Source organism: Arvicanthis niloticus, chromosome 17 (genome assembly GCF_011762505.2).
Source record: "Arvicanthis niloticus isolate mArvNil1 chromosome 17, mArvNil1.pat.X, whole genome shotgun sequence".
Classification (NCBI taxonomy): domain Eukaryota; kingdom Metazoa; phylum Chordata; class Mammalia; order Rodentia; family Muridae; genus Arvicanthis; species Arvicanthis niloticus.
The window spans coordinates 2,425,828-2,441,761 of record NC_047674.1 but is presented as its reverse complement, the minus strand read 5'-3'; the positions used below and the strand labels follow the sequence as shown (position 1 = coordinate 2,441,761).

The following is a 15,934-nucleotide window of genomic DNA, read 5'->3' as shown; positions in this document are numbered from 1 at the left end:
AACAAAAACCTTACAGTAATTGAAGTAGCATCCAAGGGAGACTTGTAAGGAATGATTTTGGTTCATAAATAGTTATTTTCAAAATAGAAACAGAAACAGAGAAACCCTGCTTTATATTTATATAGGCATATGCAGAATAGGCTTATTTGCCCATACTTGCTTTGAAGCCATTAATAATCAATATTTATAAATCACAGCCTTTAAAAGTAGGGGATCTAGTCAGTGTGACAGAATTATTTTCCTTTCTTTATAATTAGACCACGCTAATAACCTGTATGCTTTTGCTACATACTGAAGGTCAGGAAAGAAACAGATGCCACCAAAACTGAAGCTTAAGTAAATAATACACATATCCCCAGGACTGAGAGAGGAGTGTAGTATTTGAGGAGTGTCACACAATAGAAAAGAAGCAGTGACACATACAGAATCCCTGTGCTGAAAAAACAAAACAAAACAGGAAAAACAAAAGACACAAAAGTGTTTCTATAAGAATAGTGAAGACATACAAATATATATTTAAATGGGTAATGGTGTGTTTAAATTTCTGCATAATTACATAACCCCTTCATGCCCTCTTACATGAAATAAGGCAGTGCATGAAACCACCACTCTTAAAATACTGATACTACATTTTCTGTGTTTATTGTTTTAAATGTTTTCTGAGTCTGTCTTTTAATAAAACATTAAAATGTAAAATTTTATTTCTGCTTTTCAGAAAAGGTATATTTGATGAATATAGCCAGATAACCAGCCTTGTTACAGAGGAAATAGTGAATGTTCACAAGGAGATTCAAATGTCTGTTGAACAGATAGATCCTAGCACCGAATATAATAATTTCATAGATGTTCACAGGTATGATATTTTACTTCTTTTAATATGATTTGTAAATATGTTGTTTTTTATAATAGAGTATTTAACAAACAATATTTTTATTAGAGCTGAGTTTATTTTATGAGTTTATTTTCATTTATTTATTAAAGATTGTCTTAAACTTGATAACTAATTTATAAAACTATATTTAAGATTTTTCAATTGATATGTCAATTATTTATAACCTATGAAATTGTATTTCCTTAATATTTACATAATAAATGATACTATGAACTGACATTTATATTAATTTTTCTAAGTCATCAACTACTGTTACTTGTATGCATCTTGTTTTATACTTTAAAAAATTGTGATGGGATTATTCTACAAATGAAGAAACCAAGGCGCAGGCTACATGGTTAGATCTTTCATGCCTTGGGTTTTCTCTAAATTATACTGCTGTGCTTACTTTGTTAACATAATTTTGAGTAATAGTAAATATTTTGCCTTTGGTATGTATGTACTGAGATAGATTATGATAGTATACTAATACTGATTAGAGTTATTTGGCATATTTTACTAGAACAACAGCTGCTAAAGAACAAGAAATTGAATTTGATACTTCCCTATTAGAAGAAAATGAAAATCTTCAGGCAAATGAGATCATGTGGAATAATTTAACAGCAGACAGTTTGCAAGTAATGTAAGTACTTAGAACATCATAACAGTGTAAAATGAGTGTTATCATTGCCTTATAGTTATTGTATTTCATCAGCTTTAAATTCCTCAAATTTTGCAAGTAATAAAAAGTAAGTTTTGTCAGATTGATGTATTTCTTGTGTATATGTTGTGTGTTTTGTATGTATGCTTGTATGTGCCATATGCTGTATATGTGTGGTGTGGGGTGCATGACTATGCAGAGGCAAGAGCAGGCCCTTGTGTGTGCTCCTTTAATGTTCTCATTCTTACTGTTCTGAGGGAGAGTCTCTCACTGAGTTGGAAGCTTACTAATGAGGCCAGGCTTGCTGGCTGCCAGCTTTGGGATTTCCTCTGTTTTTGCTCTCAGTGCTGGGAATATAGGGTGCGCTGTCCTGTGGACTTTTATATGTGGGTGCTTGTGATGGAGCTCAGGCCTCACGTGCTCCACATAGTAAGTGCTCTTGCTTTTACCCATTGAGCCAGCTCAGCCTCCAGGTGACACAGTTTAGGAAATATGTTGCCTCATCATTATCATAAATTTAAAAAATATGAATTCTTTTGTGATGTTGTATTAATTTTTCCACTGGTTGCCAGTATATGAGAATAATATTTATCCTTTTAAATTATTATATATACTTTTAATTTTGTTTTATTGTCAATACTTAGTGGCAGAGCCATTTTCTCAAGTGGACCCTGAACTTGAGAGGTAGGAGTCATTGCTGTCACAGTGTTGTGATGCCTACAGTTTTACTCTTGATTGAGTTCTTTTCTCTTGAAGCAAGGCTATATTCTATTACAGATGATTCAATCACCTTTCTTACCTTGTTGTTTTTGTGTATAAACTTGGGGTTTTGAGAGATCCTAACATTTTTTTAATCCACTTCAATCACTAAAGGCAATTAAAAGTAACTTGTGAAAACACGACTGAGGTCCTATTTAAGTTATCTTATGATTTTGTTCAGGGATTAGAAACATTTGTAGATAAGCAATATATATGTTTATCCTTGTGTTGAGTTAAAGGTAGAAAGTATTTATTCATTTCTTGTCAGTATTGGGCATGGTATATTATTTTACTTGTTCAAAATTTTCTCTTAATGACTCAGACAAAAGTCCTTATGAATATAATTAATCTATTATTCAGAAATACTACAGGTATAGGTAATCTATTAGGGAAAGATTATAGGATTAGTTTTTAAAAAGAGGTTGAAGTATCTAAAGGGGGGCCATAGAATTAAAGGAACTAACACATGCTTTTCTAAACACCTATCTGTGATGAAGCCTCATGAATCACAGAGGGTTGATTACTGTTGAGCGAGTTGAATGTGTGGGTGTCCTCTGCATCAGTGATGAGCGAGTTGAATGTATGGGTGTCCTCTGCATCAGTGATGAGGGAGTTGAAGGTGTGGGGTCCTGCATCAGTGATGAGGGAGTTGAAGGTGTGGGGCCCTCTACACCAGTGATGAGGGAGTTGAAGGCATGGGGTCCCCTATGTTAGAGGAGTTTTTTTAACAGCAGCTTGTCTGTTCATTCTCACAGGATGTTCTTGTCTTCTATCTGGGTCTCTGCTTGATTTAGCCATGGGTGTTTTCAGTCTTAGCCATGTATAAATTAGTAGTTCTTATCTGCACTGATTTTGTCCTCCAGGGACATTTGCCATCTGGGAATGGTAGGAGGGATATAGCTAAGCATCTGTAATGTCAAGAATACCCTTTTAGAAGAAAAAATTTCTGGCAGCAGTTTTAATAGTGTTGAAATGTGCTTGAGGGTCAGTGCTCACTGCTGAGACAATTGGTAGAAGTTACTGTGGCAAGGCATCCATTTGTTAATTCACATGCTCCATGGTAATAAACCATCCATGACTCCTGAGGTTTGGTATCACTACCTTTCCCTGGGTACCTTACTTACTCATCAAAGTCTTTTATGGTATATTTAAAGTTACATGATTAATATTCTCAAGTCATCAGTAAGATTGATCATTTTAATGAATAGCAAATAAAATGAAAATATAAATGCTGGAATATAGTGTGGTAATATTAAAGATAACTACCTGTTAAGTGCTTGTGAGCAGAGATTTTGTGGCCAAATATTTTGTTTTATTGATTTTCGGGGTATAATTAGAATCATTATCTCAACAAATCACTGTTCATTTGGTGAGAAAGCAGTGACCCTCCCCATAACCAATGAATTAAAGATAATAAATACATGATAATGTAGTAACTTTAATTGCTTATATCTTTGTTAAACTTCGTTAAAACTTTATTTACATTTCATTGAACCTTAGTTATTCAGGATATGAGTTGAAGAGAGACACACGCATGTGTGTGTATGGATTTCACAGTGCTAAGGGTCAAATTGGAGGCTCATGTATGGTAGGCAAGAAGTTTACCACTATTCTAGTTTGCTTTCTGTAGCTGTGACAGATACCCCAACTGACAGCAACTTTGAGTAAGGGAGGGTTTGTTTAGCTTAATAAGTACAGATTATGACCCATCATTTAGGGAAGTTGAGGCAGGAGCTTGAAGGCAGTCCTGCTCACTCTCACATGGCATTACCTCTGACCAAAGAGGGAAGACATAGTTGTTTGTAGCAAATTAAAGATTAGAAGTTATTTCCAAACAATTAGAACGTTCATATACCTATCCACAAGTAATTCTGTGTTCCGAGCCCGTCCGTGTCCCCTTTGCCCGCGAAAGAGACACGTGAGGCAGTGTTTGGGTGGTTACCACAGCGAGGCTTTATTCTTGTATAAGCAGAAGCGGAAAGACCCAAAGCCTGGAAAAGGCACTGCTTATATACACCCTAGAGTGACGTGTTCACTTCTGATTGGCTGTTCACTCATTACCCATAATACGCCCCGGGATGGGCAGTGACTTTGGCGCGCTTTTTGCCTTTTACACCTGTGTAGTTAGTTGTTTACTAGTGGGAGGACAGGATGCCCGCGCCATCTTGTAATGGCGAATGCTATCACGCTCACGCGGCTCCTAACATCTCCCCCTATCTATATATTTAAGATGGAACAGCCAATTGCCTATCAAGCGCAGCACCACCTCAGTGAGGGAAAGCAAAGGCCTGATCCCCTGTGCAAAATGAGATATTGTAATGGGTTTCTTCTCTCGTTGTCGTGCAATGAGGAATACTTCCCATACCCATCTCGATGCCTTTTGGCGGGGAAAGGGAGCCTCCACCCTGGGGCGCCACCAGGGGAGGTGGTTTCTTGGCATCAAACCTTTGTGCAATCAGGCATACTTTCGGGAAATCTATCCACACTCGTGGAACATTCCCTGTCGAGTACCCACTCGCAAACACCTTTAAATATTCAGGTACCACAGTTATTCAGGCAAGGGCTGGCTGGACTTAGACCTCTCATCGACCCAGTGCAATGGGCTGAACCCTTGGGGTGCATCGACTGAGGGTCTCAGTCATCAGCTACTTTCTTAGTCTAGATAGCCAAATTTCAGGGAGAGATGCTTGCTCAAGGCTACGAGTGCTTGGGCGATAGCGACCTTGTCACGTTTTTGTTGGGCTCTGAGCTTACAGACCAACAATAACATGAACACTAATCCACAACATAGGGCTGCACCAAACAGGCCTATCCCCACCCTTTAAGAAAGAAGGAAAAGGCAGAGGTAAGCCAAGAAGTAAAATCGCCAGGGGTAACAGGGTCCACTCATGTTCCATCAAGGCTCAAGATCCAGATCTGCAATTGCTGCAGCACCTGGTCCAACTCCCCAGTCCAATTCCCTTGTAAATAAGCAGAAAGATTATGGCTTTGAATAAATGTATCATTCATAAATCTCAGAGGTGTAATACCTAGATGTGGGGTTGCTGACACGCAGCTCATTTGAACCACATCCGTGAGCTGCTCCACATGGGCTTGGAGCAAATCCACTCTCTGATTGACCAACAGGATGCCTGATGCCAATTATGCATCCACTTTCTGTAGAATGGTCAAAGCCTCAGAGGTCTTTTCTGAAATTTGATTAACAACAGTAGCTGCTGTAACTTTATTAACCATGCCTGTGCCGGCTGTCACAGCTGCAGCTGCAGAGATGGTAATAGCAGTGATAATGGCTGCAGTAATGCCAAAGTCTCTTTTATGTCTCAATAATGATGTAGTAGGGAAAGTTTCAGGATCAGCTTCTACTGGGATGGGCACAAAGGTAGGCACGTGCACAACCATGGCTAGGTCTAGTGATCCATTCCAGCATTGTGCCAAAAGGCATGTAACATTCTTACAATCCAAGATATCAGAATTATTTTGAAAGTTGGATAACATAAAGAAAAATGGAGGGTCCACACACACTGACACCGGTTGTGCAGATGCATTCCTAAACACCTTATTAATTTTAATGTTATTCAAATGGCTAGAGATATTAGATCGTGTAACTGAAACATTTTGTACTTCATGAAATATACCATTCAACAAGACAAAGGCAGATACACCTTTTTTAACATTCTAAACAGTGGCTACAACACATAATTTAATTGTGTTGAAGCAGGGTAAACTCAAGAAAATACACATATGATTTAATTACATATACTGTCTTCTCAATAGATGAGGCATCTGTAAATATAGTAAATATAGCAAACATCTTTTCTATGGTCTGCATGCATAGTAAATTTTAGGAAATCTAAAAGCATATATAGAGAAAAACTGTGACATATGATTATCAAATTTGTCTAAAATGTTTGTCATGTAATAGGCCAAATTTAATAATTCAATAACCAATTTAATTGTTATGTGGAATAAAGAATAAACCTTTTATCTAAAATGTTTTTAGGAGTTTATCATATAAACTTTATTTGTAAATGAAGAAAGACAAATCCATATTAATGGTTTCTTTTGTCAAAGGGCTGTTGTGGACACATGAGTAGTAATAACACAAACAGCCAACAATTTATTATAGTCTATATAATTTATCTGTTGATAACTAACAGCTTACTTTATTTTCAGCAAAGCTATCTATCTTTTATTAGTTAATTGTCAAGGGTAATTAGGACTTGCATCCCTTTGAAAATATCAAACAGAGGTTTAAATCCTCCTATAGTAAGCTTAAGATGAGGTTTTAGCCAATTAATATCTCTAAACAACTTTTAAAAAAATCACTAAGAGCAAATCAAGATTAAAAGTAATCCATTTTCTTTTTGCATGTACACTCACAAGCCAGAAGATGGCGTTAGATCCTCACCACAAATGGTTGTGAGCCACCATGTGGTTGCTGGGAGTTCAGCTTTTATATTTTACATTATAAGTCTAGCCTTTAACAGCTGAGCCATCTCTCTAGCCCCAACTATCTATTTTTATTAGAATTTTCTGTGTCACAATCTGATTAGGATATAACTGAGGTCTCAAATATTGAAAGACACTGTCTTTGAATCTTTTTTTGGAGCAACAAGTACTCTAAAAAAAATTTTAAAGCTCGTTATATTGGAGCAAAGGCTTGCGGGGGGGGGGGGGGCACTTCTTTAGAGAAATCCACTAATAAAGTATCACACAATAAATAATATACACTAAAAGATTTAACCTCTTAATTTTTTGTATTAAAGCAACAACAATATTTATATATATAAAATGTAAAACAATTAACCATTTTCTGAAGCAGTTATTTCTAACAAATACCACTTCATGGGCTCTTAAAAATTATGAATAAATTTACTGACTGTAAACCTCTCACCTTTACCAGAAATGTAAAGGGATGGTATAAAAACATCTTTTATATCTATAATAATTATATAAGCATTTACTGAAATGGCAGATGGAGTAGGCAAGTTAGACTGTATAAATCTTAAATTTGAAATTTATTTTAGATTAATTTAATAACCAATCTTTTTTAGTCCAATGAATATATCAGATAAAAGCCAACCTTATTCTCTAATAATTGTTACATATATTAGAGGAATCCAAAGCATCTCATTTTTAACAACTTTGAATATAAAGGAATTAAAACAATTTGAACAATATTTTATCAGCAGGTACAGCTATACTCATGGAGGGAAGTAGGCATAATTTTAATGTCTCTAGCATAATCATAACTTTTAGCCCACAGACTGTTGTAAAGTCTTTGGGTCTTAGATTTATCCCTCTTCTCACAAGAAACAATGAAGACAAAAGATGAATTCCAGTAAACACATTTCTAGGACCTGGTAGTAAAGACCCAGGACAAAAGGAGCTTTTGGCACCTGAGCTGCAGAGCTCAGTCTGCATTGTCTTAATTCAAATGTAAATGCGCTTAACCTCCCTCTGGCCTGTTCTCTGAGGCTTGGCTAGGCCTGAACTGTGCGATTTTGACTTTAACTTTAACTTTGAACCTTAAATTTATACTGTAAACTTTAAAAGACACGTGTTGTATCTTTTCTCTATAAACATAGGCAAATCAAAAATTTTCAAACTCTCAGTTGAACTACCAACTGTAGCCCATGGAATATTGGCAGTTTAACTATGTTTGTAAGCCTCTTTTGTAATATTAGAGAATAACCATATTTTTGAGAAACAAAACCAATCTTTAACGATGTAAGCAATTTATTTTCTCTAAAATCAACACCAAGTAGATTACCTTTATGCTATAAAGTTTTGCTGCCACAAAACAAAGTGTAAAACTTAATGGAAAACTTGTAGCATTATATAACTCAGGCTGCTGGCGGGTGCGCCGTGAGGACGGGGCAACCAAGTAACACTCAATAGCTGTAAACAATGGCAGCACTGCAGAATTTGAATGTACTGGCATGGGAACAGGCCAAGATCTAACTATGGCCCATAGTGGTATACTTATCCCCAAATTGAACATCAGTATCAGGAGAATCAGAGCCGTAATCTTGCAATCTAGCTTCATTCTTCACAATCTGCACCAGCCTCGTAGGGACCCAAATTGGATTGTCTTCACCTGTGGAATAAACACAAACAGCTCCCCTCCCCGGCCATGGCGGGGGCCTATCGCGTCCCTGACCTTGGAGAAGGGCCACGGCCATTTCTAAGTTTGCTGCTGCAAGTCCTGCCTTAGTGAGGAGGCCTCCCAGGCCGCAACAGGCTCTCAGCCAGTCTTGTAGCCCCTTGTTCCTACGAGGGACAATGGCTGCACGGCATTCAGCTGTGGCATTTTCAAAGATCATCTGTTCTATCACTGGCATTGCTTGCTCTGGTTCCCCAAAGATTCTGCCATAAAGGGGGTCCTTTTGTCCTCCACTCTCTCTCCACCAATCGGTGGAGGGTCCTTAACCTTAATCGGCTCTGCAGTAGCCCTTGTTTCTTTTGAGTACTCTTTTCTTTCTCCAGGCTCTTTGGCCTTATGTGTTTCTCCAGGCTCTTTGGCCTGATCCCCAGGCTCTTTGGCCTGATCTCCAGGCTCCTTGGCCTGATGCCAGCTAACACGCTCTGTTTCTGGTATGCTAGGGTGGCCCTCTCCTGAAACCTCTTGACTTGCACTAATAGCTGAAAGCAAAAGCAACGCAAGCAAGAGGCTAGCTAGTGGAGCGGCGGTGGTGAGTGAAAGTCCGCTCGCAATGAAGGCTTCCACCCCAGGCTTATCTCTCAGAGACGTACCTCGTTCCTGTAGTCTTTTAACCCGCCCCGAGTCTCGGGGATTCTTCCGCGGTGCCTTGAAGATCCCGGGTTTCGGCACCAGATGTTCCGAGCCCCTCCGTGCCCCCTTCGCCCGCGAAAGAGACATGTGAGGCAGTGTTCGGGTGGTTACCACAGCGAGGTTTTATTCTTATATAAGCAGAAGGGGAAAGACGGAAAGCCCGGAAAAGGCACTGCTTATATACACCCTAGAGTGACGTGTTCACTTCTGATTGGCTGTTCACTCATTACCCATAATACGCCCCGGGATGGGCAGTGACTTTGGCACGCTTTTTGCCTTTTGCACCTGCGTAGTTAGTTGTTTACTTGTGGGAGGACAGGATGGCCGCACCATCTTGTAATGGTGAATGTTGTCACGCTCACGTGGCTCCTAACAATTCTGAATGTCAGCAGTATGGTTAAGACATTTATTTCTTTTGGTGATATTTTCTAATCTTTAGTGAAGTCTCCTTAGTATGCCAACACCTATCAATATGCCATATTAAAAATTCTACAAGATTGTGTAAAATGCTAAATCTTGTGATCTAAAGTAAGACCCAACCCCAAGACTTTGTGTTTTCCAATAAATTTTAAGGAAAAATTAAAATCAGTTTAACTTTTATAATGGAATAATAATAGTATAATAGTAATTCTCTCTGTAGAAAGGTAATTGTTTTGGATCTTGTAGTTAGCAATCTATTTCTAGAACTCGAGAATCAAATCCATTTTGCTGCCTATCTTTTAAAGCCCATAAACTAAGAATGACATTAATATTTTAAAATGTTGAAAATATCAAAGCACCATCTTTTGCAACACATAAATATCCCATGAGATTTGTGATCTTTGGATGCTTTCAGAGTAGCAGTCAGGTAGTTGTGCTGTGACAGGCAGCATTGGTGGCCTCTGCTGCTTGTTACTACACAAATCATAGTACCATTTTGACTGCCACACATACTACTGCACTACAGCATTTCATTTTTGTTATCAATTCATGCCTGTTGTGTCAAAATAAGAAGAGACAATGGATTGCAGATGATTGACTTACTGTGGATTATTTCGTTAATGACTTAGATGGCAGAATATTACATTAGGTCTCTAGTTGGAAGCAACTAAAATGTTAGGCTGTGTTCAAGACATACTTTTGAAATGCTGACTTTAAACTTTGGGGGAATGTAAAAGAATTTGAAGGCAGATGTTAGGAGGACAGTTTGAGGAAACAAGCTGTTTAAAAGAAATAGTTGGATTTGTTGGGTTGGAAGTAGATTAGGTTGAGGTTGATTGGATGTGTTCATCAGAAGCTTATAACTGCTTGGTTAATTCGGATCCATCTTATGACACCAGTGGACATGACAAAATAGACAGAGAAAAGTCCACAAGGCCTCAACTGGACAGAAGAGCTACAGGCATCTGCGGGAAGCTGGGAGTAGGAGTAGGGAGCAGACGGTTCCTCCACAGGGAAGAGCACACCAGTTGTTTGTCCAGTGCCACGTAACATTCACTGGACTGCACAGCTTATATTTAGGAATTTGTAAGTACACACACATATCCATGATAGAGATTTACTTATATGAAAAGATGCACAGCTCCAAAATGTCTGCTGTGGATGACGACTTGGTAGAAGTTACATGACAATACCCGTTTAGCACTAACTAGCACCATTTTGCTTTTAAGGGCACTCTTGGACACAAGTTTTAGAAAAGTATAAATGACCAATAAAATTATTGTTATTAGTTTCTTACATTAAATTTCAATACTATTACTTTAATTGTGACTTTGGATTCTTCTTTTTTTTTTTTCCCCCAAAGGGAAGATAGGTTGTATTGGCTTAAATAATATTTTCTAATCTTACTTTAAAATGTAGTTGCAGCATCATAGGATTTTATGTTGGACTTTTGATATCATGACACAAATCATTTATTTTACTTTTGAGATTATCATATAATCACATTCCTCTTTCCTTCCATTACTAAGGCTCTGGGCTCAGGTCCCTCTGTAACTAGAAAAATGCAGTTAATGCATATAGATGTTAAAAATTTATGCAGTTTTACAAGAGGATACACGTGAAAGTCAGGATTTCTTTTTCTTCTTTTTGTAAACATCCCTATTACTACCTTCCAGGAATAATTCACAAAAAAGTTTTATGTATCATCTCAGAGTATATAAAACATTTTAAATTATTTTAATGTAAATTAAGATTATATTTAGATATCCTTTTAAAAAGATTATTTATTATTATTTCATGTACATTGATGCTTTGCCTATACATGTCTATGTGAGGTGTTGGATCCTCTCAAACTAGAGTTATAGACAGTTGTGAGCTTCTGTGTGGTTGCTGGGAATTGAACCCAGGTCCTTTGCAAGAGCAGCCAGTGTTCTTACCTGTTGAGCCATCTCTCTAGACTGTCCACTTAATATACATGAAATATGTTTTAAATTGAAATAGAATTACATCACATTCCCTTTCCTTCCTCCAGCTCCTCCTTGCTACCTTCCCTTGAACCCCTCCTATTTCATCCTCTCCTTAATATAAAAGCCTCTTTTTATTATTATTTATTATTATTATTACTATTATTATAATGTGTGCATGTGCATACACACACAAGTATATATATATATATGTTTATATATCCACATGTAAATATATATGTGCTGAGTTCTATTTTGTTGTTGGCGTGTATATGTTTTTAAGGCTGACCACTTAGCATTGGACAACAAGTAAGAGGGCTGTTTCCTAGGGGAGGTTAATTCTCATCCCCCAGTAATCATTAGTAGTGACAGTAGATTGTTTTCTAAGGTCCATGACCTCAGTTTGCCAGGGTTCTAACGCCAGGCATTGTTTTTCTCATATTGGGTAGGATTAAGCCCGACTCTACAGCTCTGGCTGCCACTCACATCTGATTGTACCTTTTGCACGTTTATTTATTTCTTGCTGTGCAGGTCTTTGTCCAGGAACATGGCTGTTTCATTTGGGTGGGACTGTTTAATTTAATTGCTTCCTGCCCATGGCAGCTTGCACAGTTCGCTCTGAAACCATGGAAGCTGGATGGCAGGAAAAGGGCTTTTTGGTCAGATCCAGCTCTAGTTATGAGTCCTGTGTCTTAAGTGTATGGTGTTTTTATCAGTAGATGACCGCTCTTTAACCATGAAAGGCAACCGAGAACTACATTGATATATCCTCCTGTATTGTTTGAGGAGTCACTTAGGTTATCCAACCAGAGAAAGTGTGGGGCAGTGGGTTGTGAGAAGCAGCTGGGTGTTTGGTTGAGCATAAGCCTGGAACCCCAGACCCTTATTCCTCCTGGGCCCTGGTTCTTTTCATTTAGCTTCAGCCCTCCACAGCCCCTCCCACAGAGAGGTCTATGGCCATCAGTCTCAGGAACAGGCCTTAGGCCCTAGAGAGATTTACATACTAATGAGATGCCTGAAGGCCAGAGGGTGAAGCCAATTAAGCATTCTTCTTCAGCCCCTCCCCCTCTCTCCCTCCCTATTTAACTCAGGTCTGTCCTGAGTTCCAATGGGGTGCACATCAGATTCAACCATCATCTATCATGCCAATAAAGCCGTTTTGGAAACCCATGGACTTTCCCCTGTCATTGAGGAACCCTAGAGAAGGCCTTTAATGAGCCACTGTAGCCACATCCGCAGTGCCTAAATTCCCGCCTGGAGGAAGCCCCTGAGTTCCCAGCCACTCTACCCACAAGAAAGGAGTCGTTCCCCCCCCACACACACACACTAGGTAGTGGGTCTTTGTGAGTCTATTGCTCTTGTGTGCTTAAGCTCAAATGGCTTAACTAATTTTAAGATTAAAGTGTGTATATGTGTAAATACACTTCTATGTATTGTGCATAATGGTAGGTAAACATAAAATAATATGATCTTTGAGACTTATCAAGCAACCTTGGTGTTATTTGGCCCTCACCTGTCCTCCTTCTTCTGTATTGACTTCCCTCACTCTTTCCAGTTAGTCCCTTCTTGTTATTCTGTTTCACTTATGTCTTATTCCTCCCCGCCCTACCTGCCGTCCCTTTATACTGGACTTCCCTTTATACTGTACTTTATACTGGCTTCTATGGTTACTTTATGTTGTATATCCACATCTGAGGATATGGAGCTAGGAACTGCAGATGGGAGAGAACATGTGCTGTTTGTCTGTCTGGCTTTTGTCACTCAATATAACCTTTTCTAGACCCTGTCTGTTTGCTTACAAATTTAAATTTTTTTTTTTTACAGCTGGATAGTATTAAACATGTGTGTGTGTGTGTTTGTGTGTGTAAAATCACATTTGCATTATCCATTTGTTGGTTGGTTGAAGGACATTTAGGTTGTTTTCATTTCCTGGCTTTTGTGAGCAGGGCAGCTATGAACATTGCTGAGCAAGTATCTGTGGAGTATGATGTCAATTCCTTTGGTCAAATGCCAAAGAGTGGTGGTATAGCTGGGTCATGTATAGATGGGCCATTCTCTTTTCTAAAGCTTTCCCATGTGATTTGCATAGTGGCTGTATTAATTTGCATTCCACTAAATGTGAATGAGGGTTTCTCTTTCTCCTTTGTTGTCAGCTCTTTTGTCTTTCCTAGCTGTTTTGACTGGACTGAGATGAAGTCTCTAAGTTGTTTTAATTCACATTTCCCTAATTGCTGTGGATAATGAATACTTTTTAGTCATTTTTAGCCACTTTGATTTCTTTTATTAATCACTCTCTGTTTAGAGGTACTGGGTTTAAAGTGTTTTTTTTTTTTTTTTTTTTTTTTTTTTTTTTTTTTTTTTTTTTTTTAAACTGGGTCATTTGTTTCTTTAACTGTAGTTTTGAGTTCTCTGTGTATTTTAGATGTTAAGCCTCTGTCAGATGTATAGCTGGCAAAGATTCTCTTCCTTAGCTTTAAGAAGCTTTTTAGTTTATGAGGTCCCAGCAGCCAGTTGTTGGTCTTAATGCCTTGGCTAATGGATTATCATTTAGAACGCCCTTGCTGTGCCTGTATCTTGTCAGATGCACTGCCTGTATTTTCCTGTAGCAATTTTAGTTTTCAGGTTTCAAGTTTAGGTCTTTGGTCCACATGAATCTAATTTCTGTGCAGGGTGATAGAGTAGTCTAATGTTATTCTTCTGCACATGGACATCTAGTTTCCCCAGAACATTTTGTTGCAGATGCTGCATTTTCTTCAGTGTATTTTTCCCCCTTTTCCCAATTATCAGATGGCTGTAGTTACAAGTACTCATCTTTGGCTTTTCTATTTTATTTTGTTGGTCTGCATGGCTGCTTTTATGTTAGTTCCATGTTGTTTTTATTACTATAGCTCTATAATGTATCTGAAGTCTGCAATGGAAACCACACCAGGATTCTTCCTTTTGCCCAGAATTGCTTTGGTATCATGTGTCCTTTCTACTTCCATATTAACTTTAGGATTCCTTTTTTTCTATTACTGTGAATAGTGCTGTGGGCATTTTGATTGGGATTGCATTTAATCTGTAAATTGCTTTTAGTAAGATAATTGTTTTCACAGAACTAGTTATACTGACCATGAGTATGAGATGGCCTTCCAACTTCTGCTGTCTTTCTCAATATCTTACTTGAGAGGTTGGAACCTTTTACCATGGCGGTCTTTCATCTCCTTGTCCAGGTTTGTTCTAGGATGTCTTGACAGTGGATGCTACTGTATATAGGAATGCTCCCATGGTTTTAGTAAGGTTATTGTTGATAATATAGAAAAGCTACTGATTTTTTTAAAAGTTTATTTTGTACCCTGTCACTTTGCTGAAATTGTTGATTATTTCTAGACTTTTTCTGGCATAATTTTTCTGGATCTCTTAAGTAAAATATCATATCAGCCCTGTAAAATAGGGATAATTTTTCTCTTTCTTGTCTTTTTGTATCCCTTTAATTTCTTTCTCTCCAGCAAATGATTCAAGTGCTACTTTGAAAAGAAGTAGGGTAAGTAGTCAGTCTTGGCTTAAGTTTGGTAGTTTGGAAAAATTAAATTCATCCATTTTGTTTAGACTTTCCAAATGATTACAGATTTTAAAAGTACTCTCTTACAATATTCTGACTCTCTTTTTGTCTGTTGTAATGTTTTCCTGTTCATTTCTGATTCTGTTAATGTGGGTCTTCTTTTTCTTTCTTTGGTTAATTGGAACAACAGTCTGCCAATCTTGCTTACCTCTTCAAAGACCCAGAACTTTGATTCATTGGTTCTTTGTCTTCTTTCACTTGTTTTTATTTTATTAATCTCTGCTTTGATTTTTTTCAGTGTCCACCAGGCTTGGGTTTGGTTTGTACTTCTTTTTTCCAAATTCTGAATTTGCACAGTAAAGTCATTCATTTGTGCTCTTTCTGACTTGTTAATGTAGATACACAGAGATGCAAGCCCCCCTCCCCCCCACCCCCCTACCCCCAACCCCCCCCACCCCCCACCCCCTTGCGCCTTAGATCTGCTTTTCATGTATCCCAGAGGTTTTGTTTTATTTCCATTTAGTTTCAGGAATATTTTTGTTTTCCCTTTGATCCATTCTTCATTCATTGATGAGTTGTTCAATCTCCATGGTTTTACATACTTGCTAGAGATTTGTTTGATGTTAAGTTTTATTGGAGACTGGTCAGATATGATACATGGAATTATTTCAGTTTTTTTTTTTCGTGTTAAGGTTTGATTTGTGTTCTAGCATAGGTCTATTATAGAGAAGCTTCTACATATTATGAAGTAGAATGTATCTTTTTATAGCATTCAGGTATGTAGGTATCTGTTAGATATGTAGGTATCCATTTGGTTTAAGATGTCATTGAATTCTGAGGTTTTTCTTTCTGTTTTTTCTTTAAGATCACACATTTGTGAGAGTGTGAAAGTGGGGTATTAGAATTGCTATTACTGGGTTTG

General features: G+C 37.8%; 1 protein-coding gene across 6 annotated transcripts in view; it reads left to right on the top strand.

Annotated features, from left to right (window-relative positions):
- Fer (FER tyrosine kinase) overlaps positions 1-15,934 on the top strand; it is a 287,416-nt gene that overhangs the window by 52,686 nt on the left and 218,796 nt on the right. For all 6 annotated transcript variants that reach the window (XR_013104566.1, XR_013104567.1, XM_076914665.1 and 3 more), the window contains 2 exons: positions 716-853; positions 1,395-1,514. Coding sequence is in view for 4 of the 6 variants with exons in the window: in XM_076914665.1 (XP_076770780.1) it covers positions 716-853; positions 1,395-1,514 (258 nt within the window). In the remaining 2 variants the exon portion in view is untranslated. The remainder of the gene's footprint in view (positions 1-715; positions 854-1,394; positions 1,515-15,934) is intronic.